The 21,331-nt window shown below is 50.4% G+C and overlaps 1 protein-coding gene across 2 annotated transcripts; it reads left to right on the top strand.

Annotated features, from left to right (window-relative positions):
- The first annotated feature begins 355 nt into the window (after positions 1 to 355).
- AKR1B1 (aldo-keto reductase family 1 member B) lies at positions 356 to 17,419 on the top strand. Of its 2 annotated transcripts, XM_060108092.1 has the most exons (11): positions 779 to 884; positions 991 to 1,041; positions 8,844 to 9,011; positions 9,711 to 9,827; positions 10,877 to 10,954; positions 11,261 to 11,383; positions 11,889 to 11,995; positions 12,318 to 12,399; positions 12,963 to 13,046; positions 14,700 to 14,782; positions 17,018 to 17,419. In XM_060108092.1, the coding sequence occupies exons 1-11, from the start codon at positions 879 to 881 to the stop codon at positions 17,058 to 17,060; spliced, it is 942 nt and encodes a 313-aa protein (XP_059964075.1). In that variant the 5' UTR covers positions 779 to 878; the 3' UTR covers positions 17,061 to 17,419. The 2 variants fall into 2 exon arrangements, with proteins under 2 accessions (XP_059964074.1, XP_059964075.1); XM_060108091.1 differs by lacking the exons at positions 779 to 884; positions 991 to 1,041 and adding an exon at positions 356 to 496.
- The last annotated feature ends 3,912 nt before the right edge of the window (positions 17,420 to 21,331 follow it).

Here is a 21,331-nt window from a genome sequence, read left to right as displayed (position 1 = left end):
AAAGAGCACGATACTGGTCTTGAACAATAGACAAATGTACCCATATGCGCTCTTTTAAAAAATGAAAAACCCCTTCCCAGGCTACTTATTTACGAGAAGTCTGTTACTTTTGCTAAAACATTCGCGTTTCCACGCTCCACAGCAGTTGGCTGAGCCAGCTGCGCCGCGTGGGGCGTGGGCGAACCACCGGCTAGAAAAGAATCCGGTCCCGCTAGGACCTAGCAGGAGGAGCGTCCCCGCAGAGCCACCCCACCCCGGGCTAACAGAGGCGCTGCGTCCTGATTGGCGGGCGGGCCAATCAGAAGCCGCCTTGCGTAGCCGGGCGCCTATCATACCCGCCGCTTCATCGGGCCTCACCGGCTATATAAAGGACCGCGCTACAACCTGCGCTGCACGGTCCTCTGATCGGAGTCAGCGGAGCTTAGCAGTCATGGCCAACCACCTCGTGCTCTACACCGGCGCAAAGATGCCCATCTTGGGGCTGGGCACCTGGAAGGTAGGTGCCCTGAGGAGCGCAGTCCGGGGCTCGCTTCAGGCTCGGCGCGGCCTGGGGCGGGGAGAGACCTACAGTGACCCTGAGCGACCCCGCCGCGGACGCCCCGCCTGGGAGGAGCCACGCTCGGGCTAGCCGGGCCCCCGGCGGGATCCGGCCTGCAGCGCGGGAACCTGGACGCCGAGGCGGGCGGGGCGCTGGCCTGCGGTTTCGGCCCAGGGGCCTTGCGTGGGGGGGCTTGAGAACGCCTCACGGGCGGCCGACCCTGTAACCCCTGGTGCTTGGGACCCGCGGGCCGCACTTTGAATCAGACCCCAGCTGGAAAGTCACTAACGGGGCGCCGAACGAAGGGGGCTTCCCGTGTCCCGCCGCTGTGGCCCCGAGGATGGAGGTCGGGGGCGGGTCCTGAGAGATGGAGGGGAAAGAGCCTTGGGCTCCGGCGTCCCTCGCTCAACGGCACCTCTTAACGCCCGCTCCTTTGTCTTTCTTCGAAATAGTTTGTCCTTAATCGTTTCCGGTTTTGCTCCCTCAGGAATAAGCGTCCCAAGGTAAGCTCGGGAGACTGCAGGTGATTCAATTAGGCGGCACGAGTTTGCCCAGGACCCGTCTATTTACATGTCCCCAGACGCGAGCCACTGAGCTCCCCGGAGCCGGGCGTGCCCCTAGGGGTGTAGTGTGCTGGGTGGAAAATCTGGGCCGGGAGGTTCCCGCTCGTGCAAAACTGCGAGCTGCCATCAGTAGTAAAACTGTCTTCGGAGACCTCGGTACCACTGAAATCTCTTCACAGAGTCCCCCAGAAACGGTTAGGAGTAAAAAGGGTAATCTGAGTATCTGAAAATTAGAGAGCACAGAGGGGTGGTATTATGGGCGCCGAGGGAAAACCCAATAATTTTAAGCCACTTATAAGTTAGCTTCAGGTATTGTATATTACATTGCACAGCTGTGACCTGGGTTTTCCTTGGAACTTTGAATATAGGATTGGGCATTGTTTATTTACACACAGACAAGGAAAAGAAAACACTGCATGGATTGAGGACGCCGTGGAATGGTTTGAAATAGAGCAGCGTATGGTGCTTACCTCAACCCGAAAAACCTGCAGTTGAAAATTTGTAAATATAAGGGTGAATACAGCGTCGTAGAGTTGTCTCACACAGAAAGTGTTTCTTGGCCAAAGTGATCAGAGTATATGTGACTTGTGTTTCCTTCCAAAAGCCCAGTGGTGGCTCTAAGGGTGTAATTGAATTATGACCATTGTACCAAGTTAAATTGCATCTGTCACAGGTTATTCTCCTGGAATGGATGTGAACAGACACTTTGTTGGCAATGGCAAATTACAGTTTTTACGATGGTGAACCACCATCACATGTAACCGGAACAAAAGTTCCACAAAACAATACTTAAACCTTACTGATTGGGATGCATTCCAATATTTTTATTCTAAGCTCACGGTTTCAGAAATTATGGTCCTGACCTTAGGTTCATCATTTCAAAATCACTAGGCTGGGGTAAATAAGGAGTAAAAGTTGATAAAAGCGGGTTTTAAATCATCTGCTTGAGCACTTAACACTCCCCCCACCAACCCCAAAGCTGTATATTTAGTTAAGATAGCTCTGTAAAATCTGTACATTTAGATCAGTCATTCCAGCAGACTAAGTTCATTGAAGGCAAGGGTAGCGTCTACCTTGGTCACAACTATTTACAGCACTGCTCCAGGTGCCTGGTAAATTGTAGGTACCCTAAAGATATGTGTTGAATTAATACGAAGAAGTAAGATAACTAGATTTTGGGGGCGGCGAGGAGATGTTGTACGGAATTGTGTAGAGGCGTGGTAGGGGAGGTGACAATGAAATGGTATAAATATGGGCTTGGAGTAGATTTCCTTTTTTTTTCAAGTAAAAAAGGTATATGAATAGTGTTTTAATACCTTTCCCCCGTGTGTGTGTATATGTTCCTTCACAGATGCTGGACAAAAATGGGGTTACCTAAATACCGTTTGCTTATCTTTGTGAGAACTGGGGGAGGCTCTGGGAGTGGGTGCAGCACCTCGTTCCTGTGGATCTTCCATGTGACGGTGGCTGTGTTGTATCCTTCAGACTCCTGGCAGGGCTCTGGGAGTCTCCAATCACTGTTCCTTTGAAGGTCCTCACACTCTCCGTTCCCTCTTTGGAGGTGAAGGTTTCAGGCCGATGGGAGAGCATCTCTGCCTCAGAGCCCATGTGGCTTAGAGGCAGTTTCCCTTGGCAAGCTTGACTTCCCCAATGGACGGTATATAAGCCATGAGCGTTGTATTGCCAGGAAGCGACTAAAACAGATTACTTCTGATGCTGACCAGTGTCCCGTTGCTAATAAATGTTTGGCCCTAGCTGAAAAGTTGATGGTAAATGGCCGTTGTAACTCACCCACACACTCGAAACCTAGGAACGGAGGTAGAGTTTCTCCATCTCTTTTCCATTTTCTCTGTATCTGCCCGCACCCAGGAGGCTTTGAGACATTTTTCCCTAATTTCTAGCCACCCGCCCCCCAGTAAAGTTCAACATCACAGATAGACCGTACATATGTCTGTCCAGTGGCTCTTTGGCGGGCCACAAACCATTTTATAAGCTAAGATTTTTTTTTTTTTGCAGCCGATAAACCAGTTTTTGCCTCTTTGAGGGTGATATCACTTCCTTTAAGAATAGGAGAGGGCTTCCCTGGTGGCGCAGTGGTTGAGAGTCTGCCTGCCGATGCAGGGGACGCAGGTTTGTGCCCCGGTCTGGGAAGATCCCACATGCCGCGCAGCAACTAGGCCCGTGAGCCATGGCCGCTGAGCCTGCGCGTCCGGAGCCTGTGCTCCGCAACGGGAGAGGCCACAACAGTGAGAGGCCCGCGTACCGCAAAAAAAAAAAAAGGAGAAAATGCTGAGAAAGAACTCAAGGCGAGCTCATGATGGGCTGAGATCCCAGCCTGGGGGAGAGGGGAGAGGGCAGAGGTGCTGGCACTGGAGCTACAACAGTAGCTTGTTTTTCTGTTCACCAGCCTCATGTCCCTGCAGGCCTACACCTGGAGCTCTTCAAGGTCAAAGAGACTTAAATAAGACCTGCCTGCCCAGGGCCATTCCTGGTCCATCCCCATCTCAAGCAAGTGGAGACAGTGGTGTCTTGGAATCCCGGACAGATTGATTCACATTGAGTGGGAGGAAGTTAATCTTGGTTTCATAAGTTGGTCTGTGTTTGTTGCCAAACCGAGTTATGAGCTTTGGTGTAAAAACCATAGCCAGAATTGACTGTTTTCCTGTGATAAGGCAATGAAAAAGATTCTTCAGCAGAATGCTCTTTATCATTGGAAATTGTGGTTTACATTATTAAACTGTAAAATAAATTTGGACATAGTTGAACACGATAAGCCAAGTGAGGTTGGCTTCTCTGCACCAAACAATGAAAAGCGTCTCTGTTGACGTGAAAAATTGCACATTGTTGCCATTCTCAGGGTTCTGCCAGATGCTTATGTTGTTGGAGTCTTATGAGTGTGGCAGATTTTAAGCCTTGTTGATACAAAACTGCCAGATCCAGGTCTCCCAGCTGTGCGGAGTGGGAACGTTGTGTGTAAGCACAGGGCAGGCGAGCAGGCCCAGCTCACTCAGGTTTACCCCAAGTTGATAGGGACTGTATTGTCAACTGATTAAATTAGAGCAGGGGCTAAAACCGTTTTAGTCCCCAGAATATCTGTGTTCAATATCAGAACACCTTTTTATTATTGAGGGGCTGAATTGGAAGCCAGAATGTTATTTGTGAATAGGAGTTAGGACACATCAAGGCTGGGACTGTTGCCTAATCCGCATTTCTTTGTATGCTCTTCCAGCAGCTCAGGGGCTGGTAAACTGCAGGCCACAGCCTGTTTTTGTAAATAAAGTTTTATTAGAACACATCTCATTCCTTTACATATTGTTTATGACTGCTTTTGTGCTGCTCCAGCAGCAGAGTTGAGCGGTTATGACAGACCATTTGGCCCACAAGGCCTAAAATCTTTTCTGTCTGGCCACTTTCAGAAAAAGTTTGCCAACTCCTCTTCCAGAAGATTCTAAGTAAATTAGTTGGAACCTGGAATACATTTTGAGAAATTAGGTCACAGATGTCTGTTTAACATGCATCTAGTTAAAATGCTTTATATTTACAATGAAAAACAGGAAATTATATTGTGACATCACTAGTATTTAAACAAAACCAATAATAAGAAATAAGCTTAGTTTCTCTTAAATGCAGGTTGAGTTTCTCTGAAGAAAAGCTGGTTTAATCAGAAGAGGGTAAACAGTGTTTTTCAGTGACAGCTTTTCCGGAATATGTTAGTTTTCAAGGCCTTAGAGGTTGATGGACTATTTCTTTATTAATCTAAGTTCACATCAAAAGTTATGGTTGGGGACTTCCCTGGTGGCTCAGTGGTTAAGAATCCTCCTGCCAATGCAGGGGACACAGGTTCGAGCCCTGGTCCGGGAAGATCCCACATGCCGTGGAGCAACTAAGTCCGTGTGCCACAACTACTGAGCCTGTGCTCTAGAGCCCGTGAGCCACAACTACTGAGCCTACGTGCCTAGAGCCTGTGCTCTGCAACAAGAGAAGCCACCGCAGTGAGAAGCCCATGCACCGCAACAAAGACCCAACGCAACCAAAAATAAAAAAACAAATAAATAAATTTAAAAGTTATGGTTACCTGTTTTCTTGCTCCAGGGTTACCATTGGCACACTGTTCTCATACTTCTTACCCAGGATGGTTTTTCTTCCCCAAAGCGAAGTTTCCTTTGTTCCCTACCCACCTCCTTTATTACAAAAATGATACCTGCTAACTAGAGAAAATTTCAAAAAAAAAAAAAACGTCAGAAAGGACACAGTTCTCTCCTCCCAGAAATCCCCATGTTAAAACTGCAGAGGATTCAGTCTCTGAGCTACTTTGTTTTTACCAATGACATTGTTTTATAACCTTTCTCCTTTGGATCTGTGGTGTTTTTGTTGTTTTTTGTTTTTGACTTGCAGAGGGACTAGAGGGAGGGATGTTATCTTAAAGTAACGTGCATGGGCTACAAGCAAAGTGGAAGATGATTAGGTTTTTAAAGGGTGAGAGAGAGAGAGAGTGATAGTTTTCCTGGGAGTGCTATATGAAAAAAAAAAAATAGGCCCAGTTTGTGAAGCTGAAGGGGGCCTCAGGGGCAGAGACTTGTCACCACTGTCACTTGGCGCCATCAGCCCAGAACATCATCAGGTTGCTGCCCAAGCTAGAGCTTTGGAGCTGTAAGGTCTGAGGGGGATGGGAATAGGTGCATGTGGCCAAGTCACAGGGCAGATGAGTGGCAGAAATGAATTTCAAACATGATTTTGTCTGTAGGATTTGTATTATTGTATTTGTATTATTATTATTTTTAAATAAATTTAAAGGATTTGTATAATTTGGTTATTTATAACTTGGGTGTTTCCTCTGCTGGTTTTCTGCAGATTTCTTATTAGATGTATGGAAACAGATCTTTACGATTTATTTTCTTTTCAAAGTCTCAGTCTGGACCCCTGCCTTCCATGGGCAGTTTTCAATGTGGACATGGGACGGGGAGATGGTGTAATTGTATGTTAGCATTCCCAAGTTTATTGAGTCATTTTTTACCGTATCTTAAAGTGATGAGGGAAGTTAGTTTAGTCTCTGTGGGAAGGGCTCTTGACTGAGATAGCATTGAACATAGTTTGTGGATTCTGGTATATTTTCATCTCAGAGGATGATTTTCCAAGCCCAGGAGACTTGTCCTCTCCCTGACCAGTGTCTCACAGCCCCTTGGGGTCCATCCACCCCAGAGTACACAGACCTCTCAGCAGAGGCTGGCTCTCAGGTCCTCGTGCCAGGGCTTGAATCCTGACATCTTCCTGCACCCTCATGGCCAGTTTCGTAACCTCTCTGCACCTTAGTTCCCTCATCCACAGAGATAACAGTATCTACCGGGGTCGTGGTGAAGATTCACTTCAATAGCACGTTTAAAACTAGTGAAAATTGACCCATAACAAATGGCAGCTGTGGTTATTTTCAGTTTGAGCTATTGTGGGCTAAACACCGCACGGGGCAGGTTCCATTTTGTGACATATCTGCCCTGGCACAAGCCTTCTAGCAACCGGCATCCCTGTCGCAGAGGCGGGCCTGGCCCGCCCAGCCCAGGTGAGAGCCATTGGTTCCCGGCTGCACACAGCCGGTGGCCGCAGGCAGCCTTAGTCCCCACTGCTGCAAAGGCGTCTCTGAAAAGGGGAGTCCGGCATGTAGCACCCGTTCGCAAGAGTCTTTTTATGAATTGCCACAGCTTGTACAAATTCAATTTGTAAAATGCATGACAGTCCTCGCTTCTGCTTTGCTTTCCCCTTTGAAAGCAGTTTGGGCTTAGCTTCTTAGCACGTGCTTCTCTCGCTAATCAGCCCTCTGTCCAGGGAAGGGTCAGGGAGCTGTAGCTTGTTCGTGACCTCTTGAAGGTCATTTCTGTCCTTGGCTTCTCTATAAAAACATCACAAGAACGTGTTTTTAAGTTTTTTTGTCAGTTGTTCAGCAGCCTTGATTATCCTACTCTGCACTCTTCTGGTTCCAAGGAACTGGATAACCAGTTTAATCTTAAGCAGGAAAAAAAAATGTGTCCGGGTGGGGATTCATTGACTTACAAAATAATGTCAGGTGTACCAGATTCAAGGCTATAAAAGATGTGCCCAGGTGCCGTCTCTCCCCAACCCTCATCTCTCCCTCAACCCCACTTCCTCTAGCAGCTCCTGGCTCACATGCTTCCAGCACCGGGACCCCAGCAGAAGGAAGTCTTGTCTTGGTAGCATCAACTGAAGTCCAAAGATTGATTCTCATGGGCCTGGCTGGGGTCATGTCTCTGGCCCTGTGCCAGTCGCTGTGGCAGATGCAGCGTGTGGCTGGGCTGGGCCTGGGAAAGGTTCCTGCCCCTCTGCCCAGGGTTGGGGGCTGTGAGGTGCTGGACTGGCACAGTACAGGTCCGCAGAGAAATCCAGTCAGGGAGCCGTCAAGCCTGAAGAGAGCTGACGCGCGCCGGCAGCCAGTTCCCCGGCTGGGTCTCCTTACCTGTTCTCTTTCCTGGGGAGGGGTGTGCTCCGCTCTCAGCAGCTGTGCCGAGGACGCCACAAGGAGGCCGTGGTACTTACTCCCTTCTGGTTATGCCAAGGTTTCCCTGCTCTGTTCCTTTAACAGGGTCGGGGGAGGCTGCAGGTGTAGCTTCTTGGGTCCTCCAGGGAACTAGGAGGTTGCCTCATTGTCTGAAGATGTTTTCTGATCTCATACCTGAGGTCAGCATCGCCTATCCACGCCCCCTACTCCCTCGTGGTGGCCAGAGAGCTGGGCGAGGGTCCCCCGCTCCTCTGCCCTGGCCTGTTCACAACAGCCAATGTCAAAACAGCAGATGTCTGCAGCTGCTCATGGCCCTGGGGAGCTTTCCAGGTCATTCTTTTCTACCCCAGCTCTCCAGAGGAATGCGCTGTATGCACGCAACCGTCTGATGCACACGCGTTTGCTTTCCACCTTTCTGGTCTGAGAGGAGCATCGCGGAGATGAGTGTCTGTGCGGTCAGACTGGGTGCTGGGGGCGCTCCCCGCGCCTGTCCTGCTCACTCAGACGCGCAGATGGTCAGGGCAGGCGCGGCGTTCAGTCTTTCTGCCGCTCTGACCACAAACCACATGGTGGTCTTCCACGGCTCCCATTTCCCCCTCCTGTCAACTCATTTCTGTCCGCTAATACCTCTGAGGGCCCACCTCCCACCTCCACCTCTTAAAGCAGATTCTTACGCAGTGAGATGGGAGCACAGGCCTTTGAATCTGCACCAGTAATGTTCCTGACTTTGATACACTCAAAACTGCTTAAAAACAAGTGATGGCCAATACCAGAATCCATGAGTGGAAGGAGAAAATAAATCATAGGCATTCACTCATGGAACTTGGGAAGCAAACGGGAATTGGAGTGAATATTTACAGCGCTTTTGAAATATTTTGAGCTGTTTGAAGGAAGTGGTATCCCTTATTGTCTTGGGAACCTAATAAATTCAGAGATTGGGGGATTTTTTTATACTGTCAACGGGTTCTGAAGAAACAAGGAAGCGAGAGGCTTTGGCCCATCTAATTAAGGTGATCTGTGCTGCTAGTAAGTGGTTGTCAGATTTTCCTAAAATGAAGCAACATTGCATCTCACCTCAGGATGTTCAGACACTTACCGTGGCCTGCCTTTGCTAGCCTTAAAAGAAACAGGAGCCCCTGAGGAACCGTGGGTTCCTGCCGCCCTTGCTTCTGGGTTGTGTGCACACTGTGTGTTTTGTTTCATTTTTGGTTTTATCCCCATTTCCTCTTTCTTTCAGTCCCCTCCAGGCAAAGTGACAGAGGCTGTGAAGGTAGCGATTGACCTTGGATACCGTCACATTGACTGTGCCCACGTGTACCAGAACGAGAACGAGGTGGGGTTGGCCATCCAGGAGAAGCTCCAGGAGCAGGCGGTGAAGCGTGAGGACCTCTTCATCGTTAGCAAGGTACCCCGCTCTTCAGGGGAGCCTGGGGAGGGTTCTTGTCCACATTCATCCAGGGGCAGCATTAGCTTAGGGGCCACGACCACGCTCTGGGGCCTGCTAATGCAGCTACGGTTATCACCCGGCAGGCAGTTCTTCCAGGGGAAGTGTGTTGACTCAAGGCCATGAGGGCTCTAGGGCGCACCCGTCTGTGGTCACCTGTCTGTTGGATGGTCATTCCACCCGGACCCATTGGTTGGAGCCCCTTGCTGATGCAGCCAAAGCTGTGGGTTGGCACCCCCTTTCCAGGGAGTTATCTTTGAGGACGGTACTTGGTTCCCATCTGCAGACTGATCTCCGCCGCTGGCCACTGTCTTTTACCCAGAGGCTGGTGGTGCCCAGAGGACACCAGGTGGGAGGGTGAGGCTGGCTCCACGAAGACCAGCCTGTGGGCGAGTGGGCCAGAGAGCTCATGTTTAGAGCCTGGGGCTGGCTTGCTGACCTGTCCATTCTATTTGGTGCCTTCAGTTTGGTCCTTGTGAAAGGTTTCCTTGATCTGATCATCCTCCCTTCCTTTGACGTGTGAGATGGAATCTCCCTCCCCACTGTTCATAGCGTCACAGTGAAGTGGGTGGGTTGTGGGGAAAGGAAAGCAAGTCCTCTGTCCCCGAGCTGTCTGGCTCCCGGCACGCAGGGTAAGACATGTTCTCTCGCTGGCTTCAGCTGTGGTGCACATTCCATGAGAAGGACCTGGTGAAAGGCGCCTGCCAGAAGACGCTCAGCGACCTGAAGCTGGACTACCTGGACCTCTACCTTATTCACTGGCCCACTGGCTTCAAGGTAGGTACCCGGGGCTCAGGTGTAGCCTGTGGCATCACCCTCTCCTGTTAGCAGGTCGTGAGCAGGTACACAGTCTGTGTGTGTCCTTGCTGCTCTGCTCAAGGTATGGTCCCTGGACCAGCAGCAATGGCATCACCTGGGAGCTTGTTAGAAGTCAGTCTCAGGCCCCATCCAGGCCCTCTGAATCTGAACCTCAGGTGACTCACATGCACGTTTCAGAGTGTGAAGGGTGCTGCTCTTTGTTCTTCGGTGATTGTATAACTTGAAACTTAGTGACAGTGAACGTGGCTCAGGTGACACTCCTGCCCATGGCCATAAGATGTCATCGGTAACCGCCCCTCCCCCCTGCCTCAGGCACCTACACACATACCCATGCACACCCTGTACATGTTCGTGTGTTTCTACATTCCACACACGCCCCACCCTGCAGAAGCTGGGTAAACCTCGGCAGCCTGCCTCTTCACAAAAAACTCTGGAGTTATTATGTCCTTTGCCTCCTTTCTAGCCACGGGGCTAGTTATTATGTCCTTTGCCTCCTTTCTAGCCACGGGGCTCAGTTTTCTGCTTTGTCAACCAGCTTGAAAGCATGCAGGTTTTTACCCTATGACTCTATTCGATTGCACTGTGGTATATCGGGGCCTTACTTTCATCCTTTGTTTTTCACAGTAAGCTGGCAAGGCTCGGTGAGGGGGTCGTTTTGTAGGTTTGGATCCAGCCAGGACATGGGCCCTGTGAATCCTGATCCCGGGACCTCCCTGCCCATCCACACACTGCCATCCATAGCAGGGTTCATCTCACTGACCAAGAATTGTCCATCTCCACCTGGTGGTCAGCACCAACCCATTTGATAGAAAGAGGGTCTGGGGGCTTCAGGAGTTGTCTGCCATTTCTTTTCCACACTGACACGGATTCGCTCTTGATTATCCTCTAAAACCATAGCCAGCTATTGTAGCTTAGAATAATTGTTCTAGAACTTTGCTTTCAAAGATGCAGCTCCCCCAGCAGATGTATGCAGGTCTGTTACTGATTGTTTTTGATTGTTACCACAGCCTGGGAAGGACTTTTTCCCATTGGATGGGGATGGCAACGTGGTTCCCAGTGACAACGATTTTGTGGACACCTGGACGGTAAGGCAGCCCCTGGCTTGGCCCCCACTTCCTTGCCAGCTCCCCAGTCTCCTTGCGAGGGGCCAGGTGTGAATACTCGGGTCTGCCGTTTCTTTCACTGTAATTGTTACTCTCTTACTGTGTTTTGCTTTTTGTCTCATTAAAGCCAACCTGGCTTTTGTCTTGGTGCCTCGTGTCTTCCCAAAGATCTAATTTGTTGTCACCGAATAGGGCAGGACCTGTTAAGTTGACTGGTCAGAGAGGTGCTTCTGGTCCTTGTCCTTTTGGGCAAATGTCAGCAGCAAGCATGCCCTCTTTGGTCTCTAGGCCATGGAAGAGCTGGTGGACGAAGGGCTGGTGAAAGCTATTGGAGTCTCCAACTTCAACCATCTCCAGGTGGAGAAGATCTTAAACAAACCTGGCTTAAAATATAAGCCGGCGGTTAACCAGGTAACATCCGGCAGGGAAGCCACTGTGCGTGTTTGTTACCGTGTGATCCTGGCAGTTACTTTCTGTCCGTGTCACCTGGGGAGCAGCCGGGAGGCAGGTCCCTGGATGCTGGCAGAGTCCTGATTTATGGCTCAGAAAGATAGTGACACATCTGGGAGTGAAACTTGCAGGAGAGAAAGGGTTTGAGCCTGCCTTGTGAAGACGCCGGGTCTTGAGATGAGCTGTGTGCAGACATTGAGATCCTCAGACCTGTCCCAGTTGATCAATGGCTAAAGCCAGAAAAACCCTCAGGGCCCATGGCGGCAGTAACAAGATTATTATCGTTAATGTCAAGGACAGTTGCTGGGAAACAGAGACAGTTGTTACAGCTTATCTAGGAGTTGGGACATGGGTTACATATAACTTTATGTCTGGGGAGGGGAGGGCTTAGCATGGGGAGACTTCCTGTGTGTCCCGTGGCCCGTGCCCACAGTGGCACCATCAGCCCTCCTGTTTGCATCTGCAGGTCGAGTGCCACCCGTACCTCACTCAGGAGAAGTTAATCCAGTACTGCCAGTCCAAAGGCATTGTAGTGACTGCCTACAGTCCCCTTGGCTCTCCCGACAGGCCCTGGTGAGTTTCCATGGGATTGTGTTCTCTTGTCAGCTAGTGACGATTAACAGTGGCTACAGAGAAAAATCCAGCATCAAGGAAAATGCTTCTGGGGCTGATGGGCAGACCTCCCCAGGAGCCTCCTGTTGGGCTTCCTGGTTGGTGTTTCCAGTAAGCAAGATGCCTACTCTTTTTCCAACGGGTTGGGAGTTTGTAACTGAGCTCTGAATCAGAAGACAGGCGGGCTGCCCTCCAAGGTCGATGAGGGTTAGGGTTAGGGTTGCCGGCTGCCTGGAGTGGTGGTGATGATGGTTGCTCACGCAGACCGTGTTTCTGTCTCCAGGGCCAAGCCCGAGGACCCTTCCCTACTGGAGGATCCCAGGATCAAAGCGATTGCAGACAAACACAATAAAACCACAGCCCAGGTACAGCCATTTCCAGGCGCTCATGACTGTTCCCAGAACTTCCTGCATTCGTGGTGGTGGTTCCCATTAGCCAGAGCGGGGAGAGTGACCGAGCCCTGTCACGCGCTCCCTGGACGTGTGGCTGGGGTCCTGGAGTGTGTGGTGGAAGGGGACTTAGAAGACTGCGTGTGGTCTGGGGATCATCGGACCTGACCTTCTACCTCCGAGGGCTGGCCCGAGGGTCAGCACTCAGCACTGTTTGGGAACACCCGTCTCTGTGCTCACAGAAGGCCACTCGTGATCAGCTGAGCGCTCCCAGATGGTAGAGCGAGTTCCCAGACGGGGAGTCATGTACCCACGAGATGCGGAAGCACGTGGCGAGGAGGCTGAGAGCGGGGCTCGGGGGTCAGATCCTGAGCGCCTCCCCTCCCCCTTGCTGGGCATGACCCCATCACCTCTGAGCCTTGGTCTCCTTGCTGTGAAGTTCTGGGGTTTCTTTCTCCAGGTGATGGGTGTGTAAGATTAGGTGAGATGAAAGTGCAGAGCTCCTGGTATACGGACGCACTCGGCACCTCTGTTCACAGGTTCTGATCCGGTTCCCCATGCAGAGGAACTTGATCGTGATCCCCAAGTCTGTGACGCCTGAACGCATTGCTGAGAACTTCCAGGTAAGATCCTGGCTGGTTGGCCCAGGGTATCCTCAGTGGAGGAGGGGCCAGCTCTTCACAGGGCCTCTGGATTGTCATGTGTGTGGGCCCCCCCCTCCCTCCGTCTCCTCTTGGAGTGGCAAGGAGCCCACCGTGGACTAGGGACAGTGGTTCCTCTGGGAGGCGGTGCTACGCCCGGCAGGCCCTGGGCCTCGGGCCCCCGCTCTGCATGCACACGCCTGTGCTGAGGCTCCTCGGGGAACTCGTCATTTGCCGAGAAATGTCGCTCTTGAGTGATGCTGCCTGGGTTTGCATCAGGGCTCCGTTACTGTGCCTCAGTTTCCCCATCTGTAAAATAGTACCTATTTCAAGAGTTGTCATGAAGATTAAAAAAGATGCACCGAAGGGCTTCATGCAGTGCTTGGTACCTTCATAAGCACTCAGCAAACACTTGCTGTGCCGATAAGTCCGTGGCCTGCAGACACCTTACAGGGCACCAGTGAGGTGTTCTCTCCGAGCACCTGCCGGAGCGGAGCAGACCTCCTGGCACCTCCTGCCTGCCTGCCTCTCATACCAGTGTTGGGGGCTGGGCTGGGAGAAGAGCTCTCCAGGAGGGTCCCTGTGCCCGTGAGCCTCTGCTGTCACTGAGCAGAGCGGCGCTGCCAGGACCCCCTCTGTCTTCCCCTGAACCCTGGTTCCTAGCAGCTCTTGTTTCCATAGCAAGCAGCTGATTTTTGCCTGTTCCACTGGCCAGTGTCACACGTGCTGCTGGTCCCTGGGGCCTGGGGAGGGTGGAGGAGATAAGTGGTAAAAGAGTGACCACGAGAAACACATATCCTGCTAGAGATGGATTTTTGGTTTCATATTTTATTTTTTCAAGGTGTTAGAAAAGAAACATCATAAAATGACTAATCTCTAGTACTAACATAATTATTCTGCATCTTACTGTGTAGTCTTTGCACATTTTTGCACAGTTGTGATCACAGAGTATGCAGCAGGCTTTCTTTCTGCACATTCCGTGATCATCCAAGCTGAGGGCCCTCCTCTGGTCCTGGGGTAGGCAAAGTTCTCCACCTGATAACGCCTTTCTCATCTTCTCTGTCTGCCAAGACCTTATCTGGCTTCGTAGGCCCATCTCAAATGGCGTCTCCTTTGACCACATCCTTCAGCTTCCCAGCTGGAACTCCTTCCTGATTCCTCTGGATTCCCTGCGTGCTTTGTGGAGCATCTTTCCTGCAGTGTGCAGCTAATTATTCCCTGTAGCGTAGCTGTTGAATTACCTCGTCCTTTGCTTCATTGTAAACTGAGGCAAAGACACTCCTTACCCATCACTGTATTCCCCCTGGTGCTTATCACAGTGGAAGTGCTCGGCAGAGGTTTTGAAATGAATGGAAGAAGTAAATGGAAGAAAAAGTATCATTTTGTTCGGAGGTTCTGGAAGGGAAGGTCTGTTTTCATTGTTCACATAGTACCCAGACAAAACATGTGCGTTCTCTGAATAGTCACGTAAGAAACTTTCTCTGAGTTTAGCCTACCTTCCTGCCCCTCCGCACTCCAGGCAGCATCTCATCAGCGATCCTGCCTGGAGCTGCTTGTATGCTTTCCTATTCTGTGTTTGATAGCTGTTTACAGAGCTTATTGGAGGGTTGGTTTTTTTTTTCTTTTTCTTTTTAGGTCTTTGACTTTGAACTGAGCAGTGCGGAAATGACCACCTTACTCAGCTACAACAGGAACTGGAGGGTCTGTGCCTTGGTGAGGTGAGTCCTGGGAGAGCCCCAGGAGGGTATCAGGTGCTGCAGATGAAAGAATAACTCCTGGAGGCCTTACTGTCCAGGTGCTGCTATTGCAGCGGCTCTGACTTGTGCACGTTGCCTTGCCCGTTAACTTGCCTTCTCCTCCGTGTACAGCAGGAAACATTTACGCTGTGTCAGCTGAGCCTCACTCAGCCCCCCGGGAAGTGCAGGGAGCTCTGCCCTAGATGTCTTCTCCCGCTCCCGTGCCCTGTTGGCCTAACCTGCAGTAACCACCTATATTGACTTTTAATTTTCAAATTTTAGTGGCACATCTGAAACCAGCTGATCCCAGGTGGCTCGTGCCCCGCCTTCTTGGAAAAATTTGCATGTGACTCTTTACCTCTAATGACTGATGAAAGGGTTTTAGTCGGAAGACCATGGTGCTTGGGGCTCGTGATCATCCCAGCTCTGACAGCGATTAAACCACGTGACTGAGAATCACTCGGCCCCTCCAGCTATATATGTGCTGGTTCCTTGTATTCCCTCTGACTTGTAGTTTGGAATCTGAGGGAGATGACAAGGAAGGTTGTTTCTTCTCTTTTCGTTTTTGCACCACTGCATTCACTCCGTAAAGTTTAAAACACGTTTTCTGCTTTCAAGAAGAATCTCCCCACTTCACAGTGGAGACTAAGAACCTCCTCTCTCGTGCCTTTTATCGTCCGACTTCTCTGTTTCTTCTCTTCTTCTCAAGTAGTTACTCTTCTAAGCAAAATTTGAGCCTTCCCTAAGGCCGGCTCGGGTGCTAGCTCTCTCTCTCCAGCCTCTGCTCTCTCTCCAGTTCTGGGTTTGCACCGCTGGTGGCTTCCCACCGCCCTGGCAGGTGTCCGCCAGGTTTGCATCTTGGCCGATAACACTCGGCTGAGCTTCGGTCAAGCACATGCCTGTGAGTGTGTTGCTGCCACGCCGTGGCCTGAGATTCGGAGGAGGCCACAAGCAGAGTTTACCACTGGCCCTTTCTGATGTCCCTGTTTACGTCAATGGTGCTTACCCTTTAGACATTAAGATCAGGTTTGATCTAGTGGACAAGGGAGAGAGAAGAGAGAAGTGAATCGGTCGCCAAGTTACATCTGTTCTGCTTTGAGAATCGCTGATCGTTCATTCAGTTTCCTTTTCCCTTCCCGCTGCTGACGCAGCGCATTGAAAGGCAGACAAACCACAGGGGTTTTCTGTTCGGTCCCTTTATGTATAGACTCCTTCTACTCTCCAGTGCTGTTCTAGAAACAGCTGTCAGATTATCCTGTGGCCACTGATGTTTAATGGGTTAGGATTGGAGCGGGGAGGGGGCGGCTGGCTGCAACATCCCCAGGTCACCTAGGAAGCTTTTTCTAACCATACGTGCACATACATACGTACATACACATTGCCACAGTTTGGCATCTATTGCTATACTGAGCCCCTGTGGCTAATGGCAGTGTTATATCTCTCAGGTTTGATAGGATGCCAAAAAAAAAAAAAAAAGCCATGGGGAACTTTTGAATGGCCTAAATATTTCAGTAGGAGTTGTATGCCCCGAGCAGGGTTCACCCTGGGCCTTCCACACTCTGCCCAGCCAGACTTCCCAACGCTATTGCCATTCCATTCCCAACACAGGCCGTTGGCCCTGCAGATGGGACTGTGAACCTTGGCCAACACGTACGCCTGCATCGGTCCACCCCCAGCTCGACATCCAGCCTGTCCCCTCTCCCTGTGTTTCCTGTAGCAAATCCTCAACTACTCTCCTGGCTTCACTTCAGCTCCCACTGGTACCAGGAGGTTTTGGAGATGACAGTGGCTTCTTGTTCCACGTGTTCGGAGCACTTGCTGTGTCCCGTGTGCAGACTGTTAACATCTCTTATGTTATTATTATCACCCTCTTCCTGTTTAAGGCAACAGGTGCTCTCTGGTCCTGCAACTAGACTGAGTTACCAGGCGGCAGGAATCGTGTCTTGCCGCCCTGCACACCCTAGGCACAGTGCTGGGCACACAGGGAGGGTGGTGTCCATCACACAGGTGCTGATGGACGAGAGCCCCCTGGCAGAGGACTGGAAGGTGGGCCACGACCCCAAGGGCAGACCCAGGATCTGCAGTCTCAGAAGAGGCTCGTGCCCTCTGAGGCCTCTATTTCTACCTAAATGAGACACCATTTCTGACTTTTTGAAGTGTGTTATGGTCAGAATCTCTTCCTCAAAAAGCTAATATGTGTCTGTTTTCTCCTGATAGCTGTGCCGCCCACAAGGATTATCCCTTTCACGAGGAGTTTTGAAGCTGTGGGCGCCTGCCCCTCCCCAGGTGACCTGCTTTTCCCCGCCTCACTTTAATTGTGTGTAGTATAGTTTGGCCTGTGTCCCTCAGCGGTGGGTCAGCGACTTACAGACGAACCAACGAGGGCTCAGCCAGCTTGGTGTTGGGTCCGAAGAGCAGAATCAGTAGATTAGAAGTTTCTTCAGTTTTCCTTGCCCTTCTTGTCCATCCGGGGAAAGCACAACCCAAATACCCTTTTCTAAATCGAATTTACAAAATCAAAATAGTGCCTCTAACACTTACATTTTGATTGCTTGGAAGTGTAATCCTTTCAGCTAGACTTTTCTTGGCCTCAAATAAAATGTGCTCTTACGAGTTTGATGCTGTTTATTTTGTTTTGGTTTGTTGAAACGATGTACCGCCTTCCCTGCTCCTCAACCTTCCTCCTGTTGGTACCCATACAGCAGGCCACTCAGCTCTGCAACAGGAGGGAGGACTTGGTGTCTTTAGTTTTAGGTGGGGACCCCTCACCTCGGTACTTCACCCGTTTAGCTTTAGGGGTCTGGGTCTCACCCTGGCTGCGCATCAGAGACACCTGGGAGGTTTTGAATGCTAGCATGTCTGGTCCTCATCCCTGGAAACTGATCTCATTTGTCCAGGTGTAGCCAGGACATCAAGAGTTTGCAGGATCCCTGGGTGACTGTAAGAGCCTCAGCTCTACGGCTGAGCCAGAACACACGTCCATTTGTTATTTCACAAATTACTTGGTTGTTCCTCCTACCTGTGAAGGCCAAAGTCCTATGGTTACTAAGCAGCACCACTCACAAGAAACTGCTTTCATGAAGCTCATTGTCTGGACCAGAGGGAAGAAAAGCATCAATAATTGGTATTAGCTTGGGCCACTATAGCAAACTATTGGGTTGGCCAAAAAGTTCGTTTGGGTTTTACATAAGATTTTACAGAAAAACCGGAATGAACTTTCTGGCCAACCCAATACTAGAGACTGGGTGGTTTAAACAACAGAAATGTATTTCTCAAGGCCCTGGAGGCCTGTAGTCCAAGATCAGGGTGCCAGCATGGTCGGGTTCTGCTGAGGGCCCTCTTTCTGGCTGGTAGACGGCCACCTTCTCGCTGTATCTTCAAGTGACAGAGATGGATGAATAAGCAGGGTTACAAAAGTAAGGGCCTTGTATTACTTTTACAAATGCTGTTGCTTTTTAAAAAATAATGTTTCCTTATCCAGAATTAAATTAACAAAGGCCAGGAAAGGAGGTTGGATAGACAAGTGTTGAATTCAAGTTTTACAAAGATAAGTTGCTTTGCTCCTGGCTTTGTTTATTGGATGATTATAGCCCCTATGGTTAGGTGACAACTCTTTGCAGGTTATCCATGTGTCGGATGGATAGCGTTTAGTTGGGCAACATTGGTTGCTGGGTCTCACCCAGGGATGCAGGAAAGCAGCCCAGCCCCTGAGCAGCTGGGGTAGAGCCAGGTGGGGGGCCCAGAGCACTAGGCACTCACTGCTGCTCACTGCCTGGGCCCCTCGCTTCCTGGAACCTACTGGTCACTGTGGTCCAGTCCCCACTGCTGGATAGGCAGGTCCCACCTTATCCCAAGTCAAACTGCAAACCTCTTCAGTGACCCTCTAAATCACCAAGAGCAGACTATCATTTTATTAACAGCTGTGGCAAGTCCTCTGTGATCTAGTTCCCAAAGGATTTCTCCAGGTAGTCAAGAGTTGGCCTAAGTGCACTTTGGAAAAACTTTGGGGTAATCACTAGTAAGAGATTTTAAGTCAGATGCCTGTGTTCTAGATCCCTGCTTAAAACTGTCTCAAAACAAGACCATTGAGAAGTCAGCCAGAAGCACAAACAAGATAAAGGGCCCTTTGCTAGCCCTCCTCCCTGCTTTCTAGAAGACCTCCGATTATATCTAAGAACTGTCCCTTGCCTGGGGTGAAGGAAGAGGAGGGGGATCAAAGCTGTCACAAAGGACTGGGGCTGGATTTTGAAGACAAGATAGAGGAGTATTTGCAGCATAAGGCTGGAGCAGATAGACGCCAGAGGGTCTCCATAGGTAGAGGTGCTGCATTCCCGGTGGAGAGCCCCTTTCCACCTTCCCTTTGGGGAACTAACCCCACCCCCATCCCCCCTCCACCATCCTGGGCAGGTTGCATCCCAGCCTCAGGACTCGGGTAAACTGGTCACAAATGTACTGACCCTCCGGGGGCCAAGTCGGTGGGAGTTACAGAACAAGGGTGTAGGTTCCTGCTTTGAGGAGCTCTGCTGGGGCCACAAAATACTCTCATGGAACAGTTGGAATTTGTCCAAAACAAAGTTCCAGCCAAAGAGTAGAATTGTTAAGATAATGAGACCAACTGAAAGATGGAATAAAATTTGATTGACTCTCACGGGCGATTAAGACCCGCACTTGAAAATCTGCTCTGAACAATAGTGGCACAGGTTGATTGCAGACCGCACAAGGTCTGATTTCACGCTTCTCAATGTGAAAGTCCGTCCTTTGTGTTGACACAATTCCCAAACGAGCTGTCTCAGTGCAGTGTCTGTGGCGCTCGCTAACGGAGGGCCCCCTCGCTTATGGTGGAGCTGCCAGCAGAGCCCTGGGGGGACCACCAGCAGGAAGAGCACCGGCCGTGTTGGGCTCAGCCCGGGAAGGCTTCCTAGGGGGACTGTCTTTGGAGGCTCAGGCTCTTGGGGTCCAGCTCCAGGTCACACTTAGTCTTTCTGACCCTTGAAGGCATGTTCTAGCTGTGCTGCAAGGAAGACATTGGGCTCAGGAGCCTGAAGGGAAGCTTCCGTTCCTTCCTTCCCCAGAGTTTGGCTTCTCAGGTCTTCCTCCAGCCCAACTCCCAGCTAAGCCTGAGGGAGCACCAGTGTCTGTTTTCCTCGCCCTTGTGTCCGCAGGGCCTAGAACTGTGCCTGGGCACACAGTGGGCGCTTGGTAATGGCAGTTGCATGTACGAGTGAGTTGATGAATGAAGAGCTTATAATGACTAACTATGAAAACCTCCTAGTGTGAAATCAGTGTACTTCAGACCCAAAGAGGGGCTGCTCAGTTCTGACTAGTGGCCTAAAATATGTGAGATGGTAGCAAAAAATTGTATAAATATAGACAGACTGGATCTTCATTGCAGCTCTGCTCTTCCATCTATGACTCTGGCGAATCATTTAACCTACCTGTTTCCCCAACCTACAAATGCTTCCCTCCTAGCGGTCATAAGGGTTAAATGAGGTCATGAATGTGAAACCCACCTCCCAGGCTTTGCACACAGCCCTCGAGACATGCTAGCTGTCATTGTTGATGTGGTTAGTATCGTCATTATTATTATAACAAAATGTGGGCAAAAGGGCTTCCCTGGTGGCGCAGTGGTTGAGAGTCTGCCTACCGATGCAGGGGACACGGGTTCGTGCCCTGGTCCGGGAGGATCCTACATGCCGTGGAGCAACTAGGCCCGTGAGCCACAACTACTGAGCCTGCGCGTCTGGAGCCTGTGCTCCACAATGGGAGGGGCCACAACAGTGAAAGGCCCGTGTTAAAAAAAAAAAAAATGTGGGCAACAGAAGCAAACCCATTGTCCCCCCCAGTTTGTAGATGGTGCCCCAGGGGGTGGAGCTGTGTCCAGTGTGGGGCTCTTTCCTTTGCAGGACCAGCTCTTTCTCCGCTGCCTGGACTCTGTCCAGCCTCATGCACAGGAAGGGCAACTCCTGATTCATTGATCTGTGAGCAGCATAGTGTGAACTTTTGTTTCCAACCTCAGGGATTGTGCTTCCTGGCAAGACGAGTGAGCCCTGAAGAAAATGCTGCCCATGTGTTTGTAAGAAGTTTTTTTTTTTTCATACTGGTAGATGGAATCATAGGCTGTTAGAGGTCATTTAATCCAGTGTTTTCAAACATATTTTTGGCAGTGGACTCCTTTCTTTAAAATAAATCCTCTGTGTATCCTCCATATATACACTAGATGATGGCAGAGCTGCTGTGGTTTAAGTTGGGGAGGAGGCTGGGAACCAAATCAGTTATTACCCCCATACACAGCCCCCAGCCGTGAGGGCCCTGGAACACAATTTCAAAGCCTTGGGATCCAACCCTTTGTTTTTCTTTTGTGTGTGTGTATGTGTGTGTGTGTGTTTTAACAATTATAACACTTATTTCACACAGTTACTGGAGTCCAGGAATTCCCGGAGCAGCTTTCCTGGGTAGTTCGGGATGGGGGAGTCTCTCAGTAAATATGATGATTGGGACTCATCATGCTAAGGCTCGGCTAAGGCTGGAGGA

The sequence above is a fragment of the Mesoplodon densirostris genome, chromosome 9 (assembly GCF_025265405.1).
Source record: "Mesoplodon densirostris isolate mMesDen1 chromosome 9, mMesDen1 primary haplotype, whole genome shotgun sequence".
Taxonomy (NCBI): Eukaryota; Metazoa; Chordata; class Mammalia; order Artiodactyla; family Ziphiidae; genus Mesoplodon; species Mesoplodon densirostris.
This window is presented reverse-complemented; position numbering and strand designations above follow the sequence as displayed.